Below are 22,118 nucleotides of genomic sequence, written 5' to 3'. Positions count from 1 at the left end.
GTAATTACACACTGTGCCTTTAAGTCCATTAACTGCCAGTGCGCCGACTACTGTACTAGAGGAGAGCTGATTGAGACGCACCCTGAGATTATTTATTATTCTTTCTGTTAATAATTCTGCCTTTATTATGAGCAGCAGCAGAACTCCCGGTGAAGCGACTGAGATCCAGGAGACACTATTATAAAGATGGAGTTGATTAAAGAGGAGAGAGAAGACGTGAGGATTGAAGTGAAGCAGGAAGAGCCTGAGGAACTAACAGGTTGGTCTCGTTCGCAGAGCTCATGTCCTCCGTCTCCTCCTCTGCTTTCTCTCTTTTCCTTTCTTAAAAGTCTGATTTCGACTAAGTAGACACTAAGTGACCAATCACAGGTCGTGTTGTTCCGCACCGCTGGCTGAACATTTGTTTTCTAACACAGGAGGAGTCATGAGGATGAGGAGGAAAATCTGGAGCGGTTTTGTGTTCTATTCCTAGCAATAGCACATGGAGTTAAATATTACATATATATATATAAATAGTCTTTCTAAGGGTTTCACCTCCAGTGAGGTAGGACCAAAAACTAATAATATTAATGATAACATTAAAAATATATGTAAAGTGGTTCTATTAAAATGATGTATTGACATCCATATTAAGTCCTAAACAGTGTTAGATTAGGTTTCGGAGTGTGTTTATGGGGATTCTTCATCAGTGATGTTGGACGAGAAGGCCTGGCTCTCAGTCTCCGCTCTAATTCATCCCAAAGCTGTTCTATCGGGTTGAGCTCAGGACTCCAGTTCCTCCACACCAAACTCCTCATCCATGTCTCCCATCTTCTGTTATTAATGCTTGCACTCCTTGCCACATGTTTAGCATAGCCTGTGAACTCGCAAGTAGGATGTCAGACACTATAATATGCTCTGGCCCCCTTCCTGTCCGCCGGAGTGATGAGATATTTAGCAGACTATCATCACTCAATGGCTGGTTGTGGTTTCTGCAGAATAACATAGGGCTCATAGACAATTGGAAAAGCTTTTGGGGCAGACCTGACCTGTTAAAAAGAGATGGTATCCATCCCTCCTGTGGTGGTGCGGCTCTTCTCTCTAGTAATTTGGCATATTTATATATTTTACTTTATAACGTGTAGGGCTGGGTATTGAGTTCGATACCCACTAACAGTTGAGCGTGGAATATTTAGTAGTGAGGAAATGTCCCGAATGGTCTTATTGCACAGGTGTCCACCAATCACGGCCCCACGCTTGAGTTCTCTGAGCTCCTGAGAGCGGCCCATTCTCTCACTAATGTGTGTAGAAGCGAACACACACACACACACACACTCCTGAGAGCGGCCCATTCTCTCACTAATGTGTGTAGAAGCGTCTGCAGGCCTAGAGCTGGAGTTATACACCTGTGGCCATGAAGGGATTGAACACCTGAACTCAGGGATTTGGAGGGGCGGCTCAATACTTCTGGCAATATAGTGTATCTCACGATAGTTAAGTTTTTATGATATAAAAATTGAATTGAAATTTCATATCTCATCACTAATTTCAACAAGCACTAGAAATAAAACACTATATTACAGTCCTTCCAGAAAAATGCGGCTTTTTTTTTGTGATTGTTGCGGGCAAAAATCCTTGATTATGCGGCACGTTTTCTTAAAAAATGCGATGAAAAATGCAGGATATTTATGCAATTTTATGCGATAAAATTGCGGGAACTTGCAAAAACTGCGGTTTGATGAGAGAGAAAAAAAGCACTACATCACAGAAAGTGCTGGAATATTTAAGTTCTCATCTTGTTTTATTGAAGACCTTAATAATGGCTCAAATTTACAAAACATTTAGTCAATCAAGTTCTGTAGCTTTACAAAAGGAATATGCTACAACTTCTGAAAAAATTAATAAATAACTTCCTGTTTTACAGATGTCGCTATACAAAACAGACATTTGAGTGCTTCCAATGCACAGTGCAATCTCTTAAAGGGTTAGTTCACCTAAAAATGAAAATTCTGTCATTAATGACTTCCCTTTATGTTGTTGGACACAAATTAATATATTTTAGTTGAATTCCGATGGCTCAGAAAGGCCTCCATTGGCACAATGTACACTCTCAAGACCCATAAAAGGTAGCCTACTAAAGACGTCGTTACAAAGTCCATCTCACTACAGTGGTTCTACAATAACTTTATGAAGCGACGATAATAGTTATTGTGTGCAAAAAAAAAACTAAATAACGACTTATATAGTGATGACTGATTTCAAAACACAGCATCATGATGCTATGAATCATCGAGTCGATTCATGATTCGGATCGCGTGTCAAACTGCTGAAATACGTGACTTTGGCGATCCAACCCGCTGAATCGACTCATTGATTCAAAACGCTTCAAACCGCTGAATCAACTCATTGATTCATAACGCTTCAAACCGCTGAATCAACTCATTGATTCATAACGCTTCAAACCGCTGAATCGACTCATTGATTCATAATGCTTCAAACCGCTGAATCGACTCATTGATTCATAACGCTTCAAACCGCTGAATCAACTCATTGATTCATAACGCTTCAAACCGCTGAATCGACTCATTGATTCATAACGCTTCAAACCGCTGAATCGACTCATTGATTCATAACGCTTCAAAGCTTCATGATGCTGTGTTTTGAAATCAGTCAGCACACAGGGAAACTGCTTTGCTCTTTTGCTGTTATTTTTGTTGGCCAATGGGAGTTTGTGCTTCATCATGGTTTCACCGGTATCTATGGTTTCTCCACGGGGGTTTGAAGCTTTTCGATGACGTTCGCGTCGGGTAATCACGTCACTTCAAAACGTTCCCATGGCAATAGGCGGAAATGGCGGCTCTTGTGTGAAGTAAACTGAAAATTTTCAACTTTCTGCTAATATATATGACTTTTTTTGCAACGAAAATGCGGGGATTATGAAATCATGATAGCCCCGCATATTTTGCACGCGGAAATAGGCAATTTATGCGGCGAAAGTGCGGCGTATTTGAAAAAATGCGGCCCCCGCATGAATATGTGGACTTTGGCTGATTATGCGTTAAATCACGCGATCGCATAATCGCGTTTTTCTGGAGGGACTGATATTAGAACAAAGCAGGTTTATTAGGCAGCTGTCGCTTTAAGAGCGAATGCACTGATCTAATACGCACATGGATAACTCATGGAGTAAGAGGTCATCTCACGCTTTCTCACTCACCTTATGTGGCTGACCAAAACTCACAATATTAATTTGGTGCCACTTTTGAAACTCACACACCTAGGATGACTTGATGGGGGGTAAATCATGGGATAATATTCATTCTTGGGTGAACTATCCCTTTAACATTGTTGTTTTTTATGTTTGTTGCTTTATGCCGTTAAACTGGTGTTAACTTGTATTTGTCTTTTTTGCCTTAGACCTGAAGGCACTGAAAGAGGAGAGTCAAGAACTCTATGAGGAACATCTTGATTTCAATACTGGAGAGAAATCCTTTAAGTGCTTAAAGACGGAAAATACTTCACGAGATGGAGCTCAAAAGAACACAAATATGAGATCTCTCACCTGCCAACAGTGTGGGAAGAGTTTCAACAGAAGAACACACCTCAATTCTCACATGAGAATCCACACTGGAGAGAAGCCCTTCGCCTGCAAACTGTGTGGAAGCAGTTTCATCAGAAAAGGATGCCTTAAAAGCCACATGGCAATTCACACGGGAGAGAAGCCTTACGGCTGCAAACTGTGTGAAAGCAGTTTCATTCGGAAAGGAAACCTTAAAAGCCACATGAGAGTCCACACTGGAGAGAAACCGTACACGTGCCCTCAGTGTGGAATCAGTTTTAAACACAGATCGACTTTCAATGTCCACATGAGAGTCCACACTGGAGAGAAGCCGTACAACTGCCCTCAGTGTGCAAAGACTTTCACTGAAAAAGGAAACCTTAAAAAACACATGAGGGTTCACACCGGAGAGAAGCCGTTCATCTGCCATCGCTGTGGAAGTGGTTTCACTCATAAAGGAAACCTTAAAAGACATGAGAACATTCACACTGGAGAGAAGCCGTTTGCATGTGACCAGTGTGGAAAGAGATTCGGACATAAAGTAACCCTTCATTCCCACATGAAGATTCACATGCTGTGACCAGTGTAATAAAAAAAAATAGTCATGTTTAAAATGGTCCCAGAAACTGCATATAGTGAAATAAGGGTTATGTTCATGCCTCGACTGAATCTGATCCTCCACCCTCATGAACACTTGACTCTCTGGCTACAGTTTCAAAGATGGAGTGGTTCCAGTCACTCCATTCAATATTTTGACACATCAGAACTTTTGTCTTGCAATGAAATGCGACAATGTAAATGAAAGATTATAATTATAAACTATAAAATGCAATCAAATAATGCGGTGCAATATTAATCTTTTTCATTTAGTGAGAGCGACATCATGGGCTTCGAGTTCATTTCTTACTCAATGAGTGTTTTGCAATTGTAGCTCTGTGTTTTGAAGCTTTTTCTTACGATCATTCTTTGTCATTTAAAACTGCTAAATATTACAGGATCATCACCAAATATGTGACCCTGGACCACAAAACCAGTCAAAAGGGTCCAATTGATATTTATACATCATCTTCAGCTGAATAAATAATCTTTCCATTGATGTGTGGTTTGTCAGGACAATATAAGGCTATTAACTATTGATATCTGGAATCTGAGCCAATGTACTCGCAAGTAGGATGTCAGACACTATAATATGCTCTGGCCCCCTTCCTGTCCGCCGGAGTGATGAGATATTTAGCAGACTATCATCACTCAATGGCTGGTTTCTGCAGAATAACATAGGGCTCATAGACAATTGGAAAAGCTTTTGGGGAAGACCTGACCTGTTAAAAAGAGATGGTATCCATCCCTCCTGTGGTGGTGCGGCTCTTCTCTCTAGTAATTTGGCACATAGTATTAGAGCTAAACCTTGACTCACTGGGGTCCAGGTCAAGAAGCAGACGGACTGGCTAAACCTACCATCTGCTAGCTGTCTCACATCACCGGAGTCAGATAAATCCCAGTTATATCTCAGATTAAAGGAGCTGTGGGTATCGGCTTCCCCTTTTGGAGGGTCCTACCTCTTCTTTATTACATCCCATTTGACTTCTGGAGATTCTAAAGTATATGACTATAACAGGATCATTGAAGCTTTGGCTCTTCCTAGACCTTCCTGAAACCAACCCTTACTGCTCCATCACCTCTGATGTCACAACTCATTTGAATGAAGTCTTCTGGTTTGGAGATTGTACCCTCCGCCTGAATAAAGCCAGTGGAGAGGTGGAGGCCATTTTGAATCAGGGTTCTAAATGAATGGCTAATTTCATAGTGTAATGAACAGAAACAGCTCTTTGTAGATAATCTGAATCTTCTCTAGCCTGCATCCCCGCTGAACCAAAGGGGATCTTCTGTCGGACAACACCTCCGAGATGCTATGCACCATCCGTCAAAATATCGCGTTTTTTGTTGTTCTATCCACTTAATTGATGGGAGTGCATGTGTATTCCATTCTATAGAGACTCTGTCTATTCCCCTGATTAGTGGGATCAAACAAAACGTTTTGATTAAACCAGAAAATCACAAAACAGGTGAACAATAATCTCTAAAGCTTGGGCTCCTAAACTTTAGATCGCTCACACCTAAAGCAGTTACAGTAAAGTAAATTTATAAGTTATTTATAATAATAATATTTATAATTTCTCTCAGACCTACTGGTCACTGATTGTTAGAGATTTTAACATTCAGTAGGTTTATGAATATCTTGTTTATCTCTTTATTAGTCAATTACAGGCCAATCTCAAATCTACTCTTTCTGTCAAAGATACTAAAAAAGGCAGTGTCCTCACAACTATGCTCCTTTTTTAGAAAGAAATGGTATCTGTGAGTATTTCCAGTCAGGATTTAGAGCGTATCATAGCACTGAGACTGCTCTCATCAGAGTTACAAATGATTTTCTCTTATCATCCGATCGTGGCTGTATCTCTCTACTAGTGTTACTCGAGCTTAGCGCTGCATTTGATACTATCGACCACAACATTCTTCTGAATAGACTCAAATTATGTTGGCATTAGTGGAATTGCATTGGCATGGTTTAAATCATACCTATCTGACCGTTATCAGTTTGTAGCAGTAAATGAAGATATGTCACAGCGAGCACAAGTTCAGTATGAAGTACCACAGGGCTCAGTGCTAGGACCGCTACTCTTCACCCTGTACATGCTACCACTGGGAGATATCATTAGGAAGCATGGCGTTAGTTTTCATTGTTATGCTGATGATACTCAGCTCTATATTTCTTCACACCCTGACGAAACTTACAATTCACTAAGTTACTAAATAAAAAAAACAAACAAAGGTTTTAATTATTGGACTAAAAACCTCTACACATAGTAACCTAGAATACTGTCTAACACTTGATGGCTGCTCTAAGTGTTCGTTGTCAGTTAGTTTATTTCTCAAATATGTACAATTTTATATAGAAATGTTGTATAATTTATTGTTTAGAAGATATGAGACTTTGCCATTGCAACTCTCTTCGAGATATCCAATATCCATTCACAATTTAGCATAGTATTGTCATCATGTTGAAAATATTTGGTGTGAATCGTATAAACCCCCTAGGAGGAGTAGTTTAAAAAAAAAAAACTTAATTCAAACCAAATTAGCAGACTTCTGGCTCGATGAGAATGATATATGTACTGAGTTTGGTGATCAAAATCCCCCCCACAGAGCTCCGTCTCCACGCCCGTTTCTAAGCTCCTGCCCGTGTCTGACGGCCGACCACTCTGATGTACAAAACACTATAGAAATAAAGCTGACCCTGAACATTTATTGATAAACTCTCTGCAAAGGGAAAACACAAGAACATCAGTCATCAGTTTTACATGTGTTTTATGTGTGTAAATCTGTCCACGCGGAGCACATACGTTGGCATATCTGTTGGCAGGTCAGTGTGCCCGCTCCAGTGCCCGCTCCTCTCTGGGCACTGGGAAACTCTTCACGAGAGAAGGTCTTGCCACATTGTTTACAGGAGAAAGCAGCCTCTGTGTGACGGCTTGTGTGGGTATCAAGGTTTTTCTTATGCCTGAAGCTCTTTCCACACTGAGGGCACGAGTACAGCTTCTCTCCGGTGTGGACTCTCGTGTGGACGGTAAGGTTCTGCTTCTGAGTAAAACGCTTTCCACACTGTTGGCAGGCGAACGGCTTCTCTCCGGTGTGGATCTTCATGTGGTCATTAAAGCTTCCTTTATGTGTAAACCCTCTTCCACACTGAGGACATGTGAAGGGCTTCTCTCCTGTGTGAATTCTGATGTGGGTGTAAAGGTTTTTTTTATGCCTGAAGCTCAGTCCACACTGAGGACACGTGTACGGCCGCTCTCCGGTGTGGACTCTCATGTGGCTTTTAAGGCTTCCTTTTTCAGTGAAGCATTTCCCACACTGATGGCAGGGGAAGCCACTGTTAGATCTGCAATTTTCAGTTTCTGTGGATTTTTCTCCATTCGTGAAATGTTTCTTCTCATAGTAATCTTGATCTTCCATTTCAGCTCGTACTTCACTCTCCTCTTTAAGCGCCATCAGGTCTAAAGACAAAAAACACAAAAACAAGTTTACATCAGGTCAAGACACAAAACCACCCTGAACGCATTAAAGCGCAAAAATGTGCTTGCTAGATCTAATACACACCAAGCCAGTGAAAGAGGAGTCGTTCAGGTCTGTAATCTTAGAATTTCTTCTGAATATTGTTAACTATTTAACAATAGCACGCCTAAAAACGTGCAGTCCAAGTAAGCTTTTATCAAACCCCTTATCACTCGACCCGGGATAATTGGTTCATTATAGATGAATCCAAACATTCACTTTGGCAGAGAAATGGTATTTCTGTCCAAATTTAAGCCCCAAGTGTAGAAGTCGCAGGAGTCAGGGGAACGCAGGAGTCAGGGGAACGCAGGAGTCGGGGGAACGCTGGAGTCAGGGGAACGCAGGAGTCAGGGGAACGCTGGAGTCAGGGGAACGCAGGAGTCAGGGGAACACTGGAGTCGGGGGAACGCTGGAGTCGGGGGAACGCTGGAGTCAGGGGAACGCTTGAGTCAGGGGAACGCTGGAGTCAGGGGAACGCAGGAGTCGGGGGAACGCTGGAGTCAGGGGAACGCTGGAGTCGGGGGAACGCTGGAGTCGGGGGAACGCTGGAGTCGGGGGAACGCAGGAGTCGGGGGAACGCAGGAGTCGGGGGAACGCTGGAGTCAGGGGAACGCAGGAGTCCGGGGAACGCTGGAGTCCGGGGAACGCAGGAGTCGGGGGAACGCAGGAGTCGGGGGAACGCTGGAGTCAGGGGAACGCTGGAGTCAGGGGAACGCTGGAGTCAGGGGAACGCTGGAGTCGGGGGAACGCTGGAGTCGGGGGAACGCTGGAGTCGGGGGAACGCTGGAGTCGGGGGAACGCAGGAGTCGGGGGAACGCTGGAGTCGGGGGAACGCTGGAGTCGGGGGAACGCAGGAGTCGGGGGAACGCTGGAGTCGGGGGAACGCTGGAGTCGGGGGAACGCTGGAGTCGGGGGAACGCTGGAGTCAGGGGAACGCTGGAGTCGGGGGAACGCTGGAGTCGGGGGAACGCAGGAGTCGGGGGAACGCAGGAGTCGGGGGAACGCTGGAGTCGGGGGAACGCTGGAGTCAGGGGAACGCTGGAGTCCGGGGAACGCAGGAGTCCGGGGAACGCAGGAGTACGGGGAACGCAGGAGTACGGGGAACGCAGGAGTCCGGGGAACGCTGGAGTCCGGGGAACGCTGGAGTCCGGGGAACGCTGGAGTCGGGGGAACGCTGGAGTCGGGGGAACGCTGGAGTCGGGGGAACGCAGGAGTCGGGGGAACGCAGGAGTCGGGGGAACGCAGGAGTCCGGGGAACGCTGGAGTCCGGGGAACGCTGGAGTCGGGGGAACGCTGGAGTCGGGGGAACGCTGGAGTCGGGGGAACGCTGGAGTCGGGGGAACGCTGGAGTCGGGGGAACGCTGGAGTCGGGGGAACGCAGGAGTCCGGGGAACGCTGGAGTCCGGGGAACGCTGGAGTCGGGGGAACGCTGGAGTCGGGGGAACGCTGGAGTCGGGGGAACGCTGGAGTCGGGGGAACGCTGGAGTCCGGGGAACGCAGGAGTACGGGGAACGCAGGAGTCTGGGGAACGCTGGAGTCCGGGGAACGCTGGAGTCCGGGGAACGCTGGAGTCGGGGGAACGCTGGAGTCGGGGGAACGCTGGAGTCGGGGGAACGCTGGAGTCGGGGGAACGCAGGAGTACGGGGAACGCAGGAGTACGGGGAACGCAGGAGTCTGGGGAACGCTGGAGTCCGGGGAACGCTGGAGTCCGGGGAACGCTGGAGTCCGGGGAACGCTGGAGTCGGGGGAACGCTGGAGTCGGGGGAACGCTGGAGTCCGGGGAACGCTGGAGTCGGGGGAACGCTGGAGTCGGGGGAACGCTGGAGTCCGGGGAACGCTGGAGTCGGGGGAACGCAGGAGTCCGGGGAACGCTGGAGTCTGGGGAACGCAGGAGTCGGGGGAACGCTGGAGTCAGGGGAACGCAGGAGTCCGGGGAACGCTGGAGTCCGGGGAACGCAGGAGTCGGAGGAACGCTGGAGTCGGGGGAACGCAGGAGTCGGGGGAACGCTGGAGTCGGGGGAACGCAGGAGTCGGGGGAACGCTGGAGTCCGGGGAACGCAGGAGTCGGGGGAACGCAGGAGTCGGGGGAACGCTGGAGTCGGGGGAACGCTGGAGTCCGGGGAACGCAGGAGTCGGGGGAACGCTGGAGTCCGGGGAACGCTGGAGTCCGGGGAACGCAGGAGTCGGGGGAACGCTGGAGTCCGGGGAACGCTGGAGTCCGGGGAACGCAGGAGTCCGGGGAACGCAGGAGTCGGGGGAACGCTGGAGTCGGGGGAACGCTGGAGTCCGGGGAACGCAGGAGTCGGGGGAACGCAGGAGTCGGGGGAACGCTGGAGTCGGGGGAACGCAGGAGTCGGGGGAACGCAGGAGTCGGGGGAACGCAGGAGTCGGGGGAACGCAGGAGTCGGGGGAACGCAGGAGTCGGGGGAACGCAGGAGTCGGGGGAACGCTGGAGTCCGGGGAACGCAGGAGTCGGGGGAACGCAGGAGTCGGGGGAACGCTGGAGTCGGGGGAACGCTGGAGTCCGGGGAACGCAGGAGTCGGGGGAACGCTGGAGTCGGGGGAACGCTGGAGTCCGGGGAACGCAGGAGTCGGGGGAACGCTGGAGTCCGGGGAACGCAGGAGTCGGGGGAACGCTGGAGTCAGGGGAACGCAGGAGTCAGGGGAACGCAGGAGTCTGGGGAACGCAGGAGTCGGGGGAACGCTGGAGTCGGGGGAACGCTGGAGTCGGGGGAACGCTGGAGTCTGGGGAACGCAGGAGTCGGGGGAACGCAGGAGTCAGGGGAACGCAGGAGTCCGGGGAACGCTGGAGTCAGGGGAACGCTGGAGTCCGGGGAACGCAGGAGTCTGGGGAACGCAGGAGTCGGAGGAACGCTGGAGTCGGGGGAACGCAGGAGTCCGGGGAACGCTGGAGTCAGGGGAACGCAGGAGTCTGGGGAACGCTGGAGTCTGGGGAACGCAGGAGTCGGGGGAACGCAGGAGTCGGGGGAACGCTGGAGTCCGGGGAACGCTGGAGTCGGGGGAACGCAGGAGTCGGGGGAACGCTGGAGTCGGGGGAACGCTGGAGTCGGGGGAACGCTGGAGTCGGGGGAACGCTGGAGTCGGGGGAACGCTGGAGTCAGGGGAACGCAGGAGTCTGGGGAACGCTGGAGTCTGGGGAACGCAGGAGTCGGGGGAACGCAGGAGTCGGGGGAACGCTGGAGTCCGGGGAACGCTGGAGTCGGGGGAACGCAGGAGTCGGGGGAACGCTGGAGTCGGGGGAACGCTGGAGTCGGGGGAACGCTGGAGTCCGGGGAACGCTGGAGTCGGGGGAACGCTGGAGTCCGGGGAACGCTGGAGTCAGGGGAACGCAGGAGTCAGGGGAACGCAGGAGTCTGGGAACGCAGGTATGCTCCAATGTGCCACAGGGCTCAGTATTGGGTCCCCTGCTTTTCTCCTTGTATACGTATTATACATTTGATACTGTGTTTTATATTTCCTCACAACCTGATATTAGAGACAAATGCTTCATGCGTTCATGAGCTGTAGATTATTGTAATGCTCTACTGGGTGGTTGCCCTGCTCGCTTAATAAATAAACTCCAGCTGGTCCAAAACACAGCAGCTCCAGTTCTTACTAGAACCAGGAAGTGTGACCATATTAGCCCAGTTCTACCAGAAAGACTCAGAGATAGGATGATGAATGAAGCATAAATTTATTAACAGCCCAGCAAGCATAATAAAGTTTTGGCATAGGCCCCGTCCATAGTTAGTAATCCGAGGGTAGCGGATCAGCATATCCCTGCCTGAAGATGAAGGCAGGGGCGCAGCCGACCCCCAAAAGTAGGTGGATTGTAGATCCACCGGACGGGGCCAGCCTTCCCCCAAAATGGTAGACGAAAAGAATGCGTGCCGGACGTGATCCTGAGGTTCCTGAAAGATAGGAAAAATAGGGGTTACCATGACTGTTTAATGAAATTGTTTTTTTTTTTTTTTTTAATAGCGCTACTGCTTTAGCCTTATATAGCCAGATATAGACTGATCCTTGATAGACTGAACAGATATAGCCACGTTAGGCCAGACATATACAGGCCTCGATAGACCGGACAGATATAGCCACGTTAGGCCAGACATATACAGGTCTCGATAGACCGGACAGATATAGCCACGTTAGGCCAGACATATACAGGCCTCGATAGACCGGACAGATATAGCCACGTTAGGCCAGACATATACAGGTCTCGATAGACCGGACAGATATAGCCACGTTAGGCCAGACATAGACAGGCCTCGATAGACCGGACAGATATAGCCACGTTAGGCCAGACATAGACAGGCCTCGATAGACCGGACAGATATAGCCACGTTAGGCCAGACATAGACAGGCCTCGATAGACCGGACAGATATAGCCACGTTAGGCCAGACATATACAGGCCTCGATAGACCGGACAGATATAGCCACGTTAGGCCAGACATATACAGGCCTCGATAGACCGGACAGATATAGCCACGTTAGGCCAGACATATACAGGCCTCGATAGACCGGACAGATATAGTCCGGTGGTCACGCAAGGCCATTACCACCGTAAAACCACCACCAGTAATTGCATAATTGTACCTGATTGTTATTGAAGAGCTTGCTGAGCTTCGAGAATGGTTTTTGAATCGGGTCTGATGTATGATTCAAATGCTGAGGAAGACCATCTGCCCATGATCTTAATTGCTGATGTAGAGATTCCTCGTTCAGCAGCTGTTGTAGCTGCCCCGATCCTGAATGAATGGCCGGTATAGAGAGAAGGAGATAGACTGCAGCTTTTGATAACAGTGGTTAAGTGAGTTCTGAAACAAGCCTTGGAAAGGGGTGCTCCGTTAGGTAATATAAATAGCGGTGCGTATTTGGAAGTTATAGGCCGGATTTTAAGAAATTTCACCATAGCTGTAAAGGGACAGAAGTTATTATTAATTTTTGAGAACGTTAGGGTAACGCCGGAACCTTGAACGTCAGTTTTGGAGTTCTTAAGAAAGAGTGTGAAGAATTTGGGTCCAAAGCGTAGATCGGAAAAAGAAATGCCGCGGACAGGATCGAATTTATTAGTTTCTGAAGTGAATTCCCCTGGACGCATAAACCCGTAGAAGGCAGATAAAAACACTGCCTCTAGAAGAATATTAAAGTAAGTGGAAAGAAGGCCATTGCGTACAGAATTAATTAATCTGTGCAGTAAAGGCAAGGTAATAGGCAGGCGTTTGTCTGCTATTTTGCTGGAGGATTTAGCTAACCCCTTAAGTAGTAATCGAACAGAAGAGTCGGAAAAAAGGCTTTGGAAATTAGGATTATAATATTTAGCGTAGAATTGGATGCCGGCAAGAAGCCTGCGAATAGAAGAGATTTTAAGATTGCGATTCTCGAAATTAAAGACGAGAAAGGAGCAAACGGTCGAAATAAGAATAGGAAAAACGGAAATTTGGAAGGAGAAGCAAAACATAAGAAAAGCAGACCAAGCAGACGTATAGGCTTTAAGTGTAGAGGGAGCGACGCCTTTAGAAATGTAATGACTAGCTGACGTGAGCAGTTCATTTAATTTAGTATTATGTCTCCTAAGGGAGGGCAGGTTAAAGGATCCTGGTTGGCTGAAGGGCACAGCTGCCTGAACGTCTGAAAACGAAACGAGAGAGAGCGTCAGCAATAACATTGCAGTGGCCGGGTATGTGTTCAGCTTTAATGATGAAGTTAAAAATAACAGATTGCCAAATTAACCGTCTCAGAAAAGGCATAATCGAATGACAAGATGATCTGCCTTTATTAATAATGGCGACTGTGGCTTCGTTATCGCAGAGCATCGTGATTCGTTTACGTGACCACTCTGGGCCCCAGATGACGCTGGCTACGGCTATAGGATATATCTCGTAAAGTGCGGTTTTAGGAAAATCGTTAGGCCATTTTTCAGCGAACCACTGCCCTTGAAAGAATCCCCCGAACCCGATGGAGGGGGCCGCGACGGTGAATAAATTAAGTTGAAGCGATGATTCAAAATCGTCGTTGTAGAAAAAAGAAATGCCGTTCCAATCGTTAAGCAATCTTTTCCAAAATTGAATGTCGGACAAGCAGCCTTCATCTAGTTGGATCTGATCGCTTAGCTTTTCCACGGAATGGGCCAGAGTTAACAACCGTGAGATGAAAGCCCTGCCTTGAGGAATTATCCTCATGGCGAAATTTAAGTGCCCGAGTAGCGAGAGCAAATTGCGCTTTGATATAAAAAGGACCGAGGAAAAAGATTCCAAAAAAAACCTGATCCTTGCGAGCTTTTCGGGGGAAAGGGAAGCTTGCATAAGAACAGAATCGAGATGAATCCCGAGAAATTCTAAGGAAGTAGAGGGTCCCAAGGTTTTCTCGGCATTCGTCGAGCAAATGCAGAACGAAGGGAAGCTTGCTGACATTCAGCAAGATCCAGCACATCGCTTCAGAAAGGCTATTAAAAATATGCAGGCTACTTCTACACCCGAATGTAAGCCTTACGGCAAAATAGAATTTGGAATCCCATTTAACGCCGAAAAGTGGCCAGTCGGATGGACGGATTGGCATAGTTTTAAAAGCATCTGTAATATCGGCTTTAGCTAGCCAAGCACCTTGCCCGGCTATCTTTATTAAATGAATAGCATTGTCAACCGAGGCGTACTGTAGAGAGAAAGGGGCTGAAGGGATGCATTCGTTCACGCTCGTTGTGTAGGCGGAATGAGGGGAAGACATATCGAAGATCAGACGTTTTTTACCGGAGTATTTCCATGTTGCGATGCCAATAGAATTAATGCGGAAAGGCGAAAAAGGAGGGGAAGCAAAAGGGCCAATGACATAACCTTTATTTACTTCTCTCTCTAATAATTCAGAAACCACGTCTGGTTCAGTAATAGCTGATTGCAGATTTTTAGCTATGAAGGAGGTGGTGAGATTGGAAAGAATGCCCACCCGAAACCCTTGAGACAGACCGGTGATTAGATAGTCGACAAATGTCGGATCGGGGTGAGATGAGAGGTAGCTAGAGAGATTAGGAACATTAATTGGAGTAGAAGGGTGGCTCTTCAGAATTTCCTCCGAATTGGGGCTTTTCCTTGAGTTTGAGGTTTGTACCGGCGTGGGCAGACCGATTTCGGGTGCGGATCCTTGCAGAAACTACAAATGTGTTCATATTTACAATGAGGAAAAGAACAGACAGATTCATTAAAGTTATTACATATAATAACGCCTCTGTTTTCTGAGATGTAGCGTTTCTTGTTGTCTTGTGGGAGCCTTACGTTATCAGCACCCTGGACAGCGTACGGCTCTTGTTTGTTGAATGCTTTGGGGCAAAAAGACGCTGTGTGTCCGTGAGCGCTACAAATGTTGCAGGTCAGCGTTTTTGCACCGCCGAAATGACGAACGAGCAGTTCGGTATCAGTCACAGACCAGTCTAGTCTGGAGTTGAAAAGCGAAATGAAGGAAGCTGATTTGGCGGAGAATGATTTATGATATTCGTAGAAGAGTGTGCCTCCGTATCGTTGGTTAAAGTCCGCCATCATGGCTAGATACAAATCCAACTCTTCCCTTCGATCTGGGAAAGCCTGACACAGAATATCTCTGAATATGCTAAAAGCAATGACGAATTCTGCGAATGTGAGATTCCGTTGTAATCTAGGATCTGACGTTTTAAGCAAGACTGCCACGTCACCACAGTCAACCACCTTCCTGTCAGCAGCAGGCGAGGGGAGCAGAAGTGAAGCAAGGTTTATGTCCTTACCTTGGATGATTTTTGTTCTGATGTAAGGAGATACCGTAGCCGCAGCTGGAGAGACAAAACGCCTGCCGAATGTCTGGGCAGGAGTTGCTGTTGAAAGGTTAAAGGCTGGAGTTTCGGTTGGAGCAGGAACATCCTGAAATGGTGTCAGAGCTGGTTGTTGGAGAACTAGCGGGGCTGATGAAGTAGAAGCGAAGCCCGGGGGATCACTAAGTCCGCTGGCAGGAGGACAGAATTGAGGATTTACGGCAAAGTGGTTGGCTTGATTCGGGCCATTGGAGGTCGCCGCAGAGAGTTCGAATTTTGACATCCTTGATTCCAGGCGTTTGACGGTTTGGGAGAGGCTTTGAACCGCTTGGAGGAGTTGAGTGTTAACTCCGTCGGGCTCTGTGATATCCGAATGAACTGGTGGCCTAGCTTGCAGTGTAGTTCTTTTACCGGGATGAGGTGACGATGACTTAGCTGTTCTCTTTCTACCGGCTTGTTTTGAGTGGCCTGACACTGAGGGAGTCGCGATATCAGAGACCGACTCAGGTGGATTACCCAGAGTATTTTGAGCGAGAAGAATAAGATCCTCTCTGGACAGACCTTGGCTGATAGGAATGCCGGCTGATTCCAGAGTACTGTGCATATCCTCCATAGACCACGTTACCCATGGCGAGTCGCGGCGTTGGAGGCGAGCGCTGCGCCGTGTTGGAAGAGGAGAGGGCGGCACTAACTCGTCATCAGAGTCTGAGTAATCGCATATGATTGGAGTATCGTTGGACATGGTTTAGCAGTGAATGCGAGCAATTGTTGTCGCATCGGCATCTGCGAACTCAAACATGTGTAAGTACGACCTTTATACAGAAAATATGAAGACGTGATTGGATAGAGATGAAATTAATAAGTGACGAAGTGATTAAGTCTTCCTGGCAGAACTTAAGCTGAAGCTTCCATTTCTGTCAACACTGCACTGGCTGCCTATTAAACATCGCATACATTTTAAAATCTTGCTTATTACTTACAAAGCACTAAATGGTTTATCTCCAGTACTTGAGCGAGCTCTTAACACATTATCCTCCACCACGTCTACTGCGCTCTCTAAACTCTGGCCAGTTGATCATACCGAAAATATCCAAATCAACTCTTTTTCCTATTTAGCTCCTAAACTCTGGAACTCTTCCTAGCATTGTTCGGAAAGCAGACACACTCTGTCAGTTTAAATCTAGACTAAAAACACATCTCTTTACTGTGGCATACACATAAAACACTTTTTCAATGAAATGATTGTTAGGCTGCATTAACTGGGTCAGCCGGAACCGGGAACACTTCCCATAACACCTGATGTACTCGTTACATCATCAGAAGAATGGCATCTACGCTAATGCTAGTCTCTCTGTTTATCCCGAGGTTTAATTAGGACACTCATATCACATTCTTCAAAAATATCATTAATTTCTTAATGCGGATCAGATTTCTGCGAACGAGACCAACCTGTTAGTTCCTCAGGCTCTTCCTGCTTCACTTCAATCCTCACGTCTTCTCTCTCCTCTTTAATCAACTCCATCTTTATAATAGTGTCTCCTGGATCTCAGTCGCATCACCGGGAGTTCTGCTGTGTGTGAGATGTGGATCATGTTTAGGATCAGAACAACGAACAGAAACAAAACTAAAACTCAGGTCTCAATCAGCCCTACTTCAGTTACCGGCGAGAGGTAATCACCTTAAATTATCTGATTAAAAAATATAAAAATTATACAGAAAGTTCATATTTATATTATGTATTTGTGCATAATACAAACGTTCATGAGAACATTTGCAGATGGATTGTAAAAGTTGTCATTACACATAAAGGGCAATTTCAGACAGGCTACAATAGCTAGCTAGCAGATAATACATGAATTGTATTCATATTTACACCACTAGCTTTAATCATGTTTATGATCTCGTCTCATCTACACAGTTTTGGCCAGCAGGAGTCGCCAGCGTGCGCTGATTCGAATCAATGAATCATTTCACGAATGATTCGGTTCAATTGACTCGGAGTTTCAAAAAAAGCTCATTTTCTCTCCTAACTTCTTTCCAGAGGCTGATTTCGCGTCTAAGACGCGCTGATTCGCGTTATAGAGCGCGAGGGGAGACGCACAGTTTCTGTTAACCAAGTATGGATAAGATTTACTCACAAAAAAAAACGTGTGAAGCATACAGCGTCACATTCATGAATTATTAAATTATTTTACACATCTTGTAAAAAACTATTTAATTGGTTGAACGGTATGCACTGATTTAAACACTTTAAATGTGTAAAACCACAAACCTTTCCTCAGAAACAGACAGAAGCAGGAGCGGCGCTGCTTTATGACGTCAGCGGATCATAATAAAAGTCCCGTTCACATTTGTGTGTGTGTGTGTGTGTGTGTGTATATATGTGTGTTAGTATATATATATATTAGGGCTGTCAAAAGATTAATCGCGATTAATCGCATCCAAAATAAAAGTTTGTGTTTACATAATATATGTGTGTGTACACTGTTAATTATTATTTAAATATAAATACACACACATTCATGTATATATTTAAGAAATATTTGCATGTATATACATTTATATAATCTATAATATATATAAATGTTTTATATATAAACATATTTTTTTTCTTAAATATATACATGCTTGTGTGTGTATTTATATATAAATAATAATTAACAGTGTACACACACATATATTATGTAAACACAAACTTTTATTTTGGATGTGATTAATCTTTTGACAGCCAAAATATATATACATGTGTTTGTGTGTGTGTATATATTAAGAACTACTAAAGAAAGTGCACAAGATTCAGTCTTAAAGGTAAAACTGTAATTTTTGAGCGCAGAAACCATTTATATCAGATATTACCAATAGCAAATAGTGACTAATGTGGTTTACAAGATAAAAATAGATGTTAAAAAGAAGCTTTATAAAGCAGAGTTCGTGTTGTGTGTGTAATTTTGGAGTTGGCCGATATGACCAAAATCTTTTTTCATGTATAAGAAATTATATTTTATGATAACAATATAACATTATGATATCCTAATATTGTGTTGGTCCCCCTGAGCCGACTCTAATGGACTCCTCTAGACCCCTGAAGGTGTGCTGTGGCACCAAGATGTTAGCAGCAGATCCTTTAAGGCCTGTAAGTTGTGAGGTTGGGCCTTGTTTGTTCCGCTCATCCCACAGATGCTCCACTGGATTGAGATCTGGGGAATTTGGACTCAAACTGGTTTGCTTCGTTCCTGAAGCGTTTGTGCTCTGAGGCGGAGCATTATCAGTGGAGTTTCAGACAAAGACAGAGAAATGATAACGTTGGCATATTTATTGCACAATATTCCCATAAAAACTGGGAAACACAGATAAGGTCAAAATGAGATGCATTATGTACAGATACATCCGAGCAGTATTTACAGCGAACATTACCAATGCATGCCAAGTAAATAAATTAAAATGTTTGTTGTTGTATAAAGAAATAATTAGATATAAATACATATTCCGGAGAAGACGAGTGGATAGAGATGTGTTGTGTTGAGTTTATCTCGTATAGAACCTGCTGTGTTCATGTCACACTGATTAAGACTGGGATGGACGGTTTGACCAATCAGAAGCATCCACGGGTTTCCTCAGTAAACAATCGGGCATGGTTTCAGCAGATGATTGTTGAGCGTCCCTGGATCAGTGTTAAAGTCCAGCACACACCGTCAGATCTCTCTCCAGCAAGAACACACACACACACACACACACACACACACACGACTAAACACATCTCTCGATCCGCTCTTCCCACGGGACAGGTAAACCGTTACCGCTAAAGTGACTTTGCCTCCTCAGAGCTCATCGTGCCATGGGTTCATCTCTACGGGCGCGAAAACTTTACCTCGAGTGTTTCATCGGACATAGAAAAGTGTGTGAGGTAGAGCTCTGGAAACAACAGGGATTGTAAACACATTAATCACATGGTCACTCTGAATATATGAGTTTAAAATCATAAAACTGATTTTATAAGTCTCTGCTTCCTATGCTGAAGTGAGCAGTTTGTTCTCATCGCGCTTCTTTGGCTTCTGCATTGGGAGAACAGGATGTGGAGTTGAACTCCGCCCGCAGGTCTTCCTCCATGATGGCGGAGCATCTGTCCTGCAGTCTGCTCTCCGGCCTCCAGGGGTCCCGAATGCAGGCTCTCTACAGGAGGATCTGGGCCACGTATGGCGAGTGTGTGCTAGCTATGGCCGCTAGCAGGGGCAGGTCGTTCGACTCGATCCTGTGGGAATGAAGCACATCAGATCATTAGGGGTGTCCAGATTAAAGGGTTAGTTCACCCAAAAATGAAAATTCTGTCATTAATGACTGACCCTCATGAATCAGTGAGTCGATTCAGCGGTTTGGATCGTTTGATTCATAACGCTTCAAACCGCTGAATCGACTCACTGATTAATAACGCTCTGAACCGCTGAATCGACTCACTGATTCATAACACTCTGAACCGCTGATTCGACTCACTGATTCATAACGCTTCAAACTGCTCAATCGACTCACTGATTCATAACGCTCTGAACCGCTGAATCGACTCACTGATTCATAACGCTTCAAACGGCTCAATCGACTCACTGATTCATAACGCTCTGAACCACTGAATCGACTCACTGATTCATAACGCTCTGAAGCTTCATGATGCCGTGTTTTGAAATCGTCATCACTATATAAGTCGTTATTTAGGGTTTTTTTGCGCACAGAAACTATTCTCGTCTTCATAAAGTTATTGTAGAGCCGCTGTAGTGAGATGGACTTTGTAACTTTAGTCTTTAGTGTCTTTTAAGGGTCTTGAGAGTGTAAAGTTGAGCCAATGGAGGCCTTTCAGAGCATCAGATTTACACTAAAATATCTTCATTTGTGTCTGAAGATGAACGGAGGTCTGACGGGTGTCCAACCACATGAGGGTGAGGAAGTTTTTGTGGGAATGAAGCACATCAGATCATTAGGGGTGTTGAGATTAATCGTTTCTTCGATGTGTCGCGATGCGATTCAGTAATAGACCATAACTGACAGAGGGAGACGAGACGCGAGTGAGAGTAACTAAAATGCTCCAACTCCAAGACGACATCTGGACCAGTGTTGGGTAAATAAATAATAAAATAATAAAAGTGGCCAGCAGTGTTGGGGAAACGCATTACAAGTAACTTGAGTTACGTAATAATATCACTTTTTCCAAGTAACTAGTAAAGTAACGCATTACTTTTCAAATTTACAAAAAAATATCTGAGTTACATTTTCACATTAATTTGACTGACAGCTCATGTTGAGTTAGTGCAGAGGTGTGTGAGTGTGTGTGTGTGTGTGTGTGTGTGTGTGTGTGTGTGTGTGTGTGTGTGTGAACATGAGGGTTATTGTAGTTCTAGACTAAATGTGAGCATTTATTTATCTCACTTGCACAGTAAAGATTCTGTCCTCCTCAAAATGAAAATCAGTCAAATGCAAAATCAGATAATATATGCAAACCTCCAATAATTAAATGTTAAATAAAACAACTATTTTAATGCATAATCTACCTTTATATCTAATTGACCAATGTCTTGCTGCTGACCTTTGATGATGAAAATGACTAGATTTATTGTTTTTATTGGTGTAACTTTTTTCTCTGCATCTATTCTCCATTATCCAGAGCTGCGCCCTCTAGTGTTCATGAGGGAATCTGCATCTTCACCTCAGCCTGGGGCGCATTATTTACATTTGGGTATGAAGAGGTCTTTACCATTACACAAAAATATAACTTTGTTATAAACAAAAACAAAAACAAGCCCAGCCCAGGTGAGAAAAAGTAACGTAACACATTACTTTTCTTAAAAAGTAACTAAGTAACTCAATTAGTTACTTTTTAAGGGAGTAGTGCAATATTGTAATGCATTACTTTTCAAAGTAACTTTCCCCAACACTAGCCACGTTTACATGCGCACTTTTTTGTCATTCCGATTAAAATCATTCCGATTGAAAGATTTGGTGGACTGTTTACATGAGACGTTATCTAAACCCATCTAGTGTTTGCATGTGCTGACTTTCAGTAGGAATCCTTTTGTGACATGCGCACACAGTTTGTCTGCCGCCTCAGATTCGTTACGTATCGTGGATCAATAGTTCTGTGTTGGTAATTTTTATATTTATTTATTTTTCTGTGGGCGGACATGCAGTAGTTTAACCTAATTTTTTGTCCTATACAATGGCTATTTCAACAGCTGTGAATGATGAATGCGGAATCAAAAATTAATTCAATTAATTTATGTTGAAAAACACAAAATTAACAATAAAATGCACTCAAATTATTAATAAAAACATAGGATATACGGTGAAACATGAATGAAGCATTCAAGACTTGCTCAGCATCATTACTAGTAGTACTAAACATATATATTTCAGATGATTAAGGAAAGATACCATAATCACAAAGGTATAAATATTAACAAAAGTAATTATAGTAGACTGTGGGTAATGTTACTTAACCAATTTGAAGCAGTTGTTGAATTTTTTTTTTATAGCTAACTTAACTAACGAGAAACAGAGAGCAGCTTGAATGTTCCCCGTTGTAATGGCAGCTCTCAACGGCCACCAGGACTTGTACAGTTTTATAAAAGCTATTTATTATTTGTCGTAAAGTGTAAGAATCACCTCAGAAAAATAAATTATTCTGTCAGGTGCAGTTGAAGCCCAGGACAAAC

The 22,118-nt window shown here is 45.2% G+C and overlaps 2 protein-coding genes across 5 annotated transcripts in view; one reads left to right on the top strand and one right to left on the bottom strand.

Moving 5' to 3' along the window:
• LOC307136890 (uncharacterized protein) overlaps positions 1-4,633 on the top strand; it is a 6,357-nt gene extending 1,724 nt beyond the window's left edge. Inside the window, exons 2-3 of the mRNA XM_079834231.1 lie at positions 136-259; positions 3,397-4,633. Of these exons, the coding sequence (XP_079690357.1) occupies positions 187-259; positions 3,397-4,118 (795 nt within the window). The 5' untranslated portion in view covers positions 136-186 and the 3' untranslated portion in view covers positions 4,119-4,633. The remainder of the gene's footprint in view (positions 1-135; positions 260-3,396) is intronic.
• Positions 4,634-18,715: 14,082 nt separating this feature from the next.
• Positions 18,716-22,118, bottom strand: part of fnip1 (folliculin interacting protein 1) — a 59,649-nt gene continuing 56,246 nt past the window's right edge. For all 4 annotated transcript variants that reach the window (XM_079834196.1, XM_079834198.1, XM_079834199.1 and 1 more), the window contains one exon: positions 18,716-19,672. In XM_079834196.1, coding sequence (XP_079690322.1) covers positions 19,594-19,672 — 79 coding nt within the window. In that variant the 3' untranslated portion in view covers positions 18,716-19,593. The remainder of the gene's footprint in view (positions 19,673-22,118) is intronic.

This window comes from Gobio gobio, assembly GCF_949357685.1.
Source record: "Gobio gobio genome assembly, chromosome: 14".
NCBI lineage: Eukaryota > Metazoa > Chordata > Actinopteri > Cypriniformes > Gobionidae > Gobio > Gobio gobio.
Note: the sequence above shows the minus strand (reverse complement) of the source record. Positions and strands in the feature narration are given on the sequence as shown.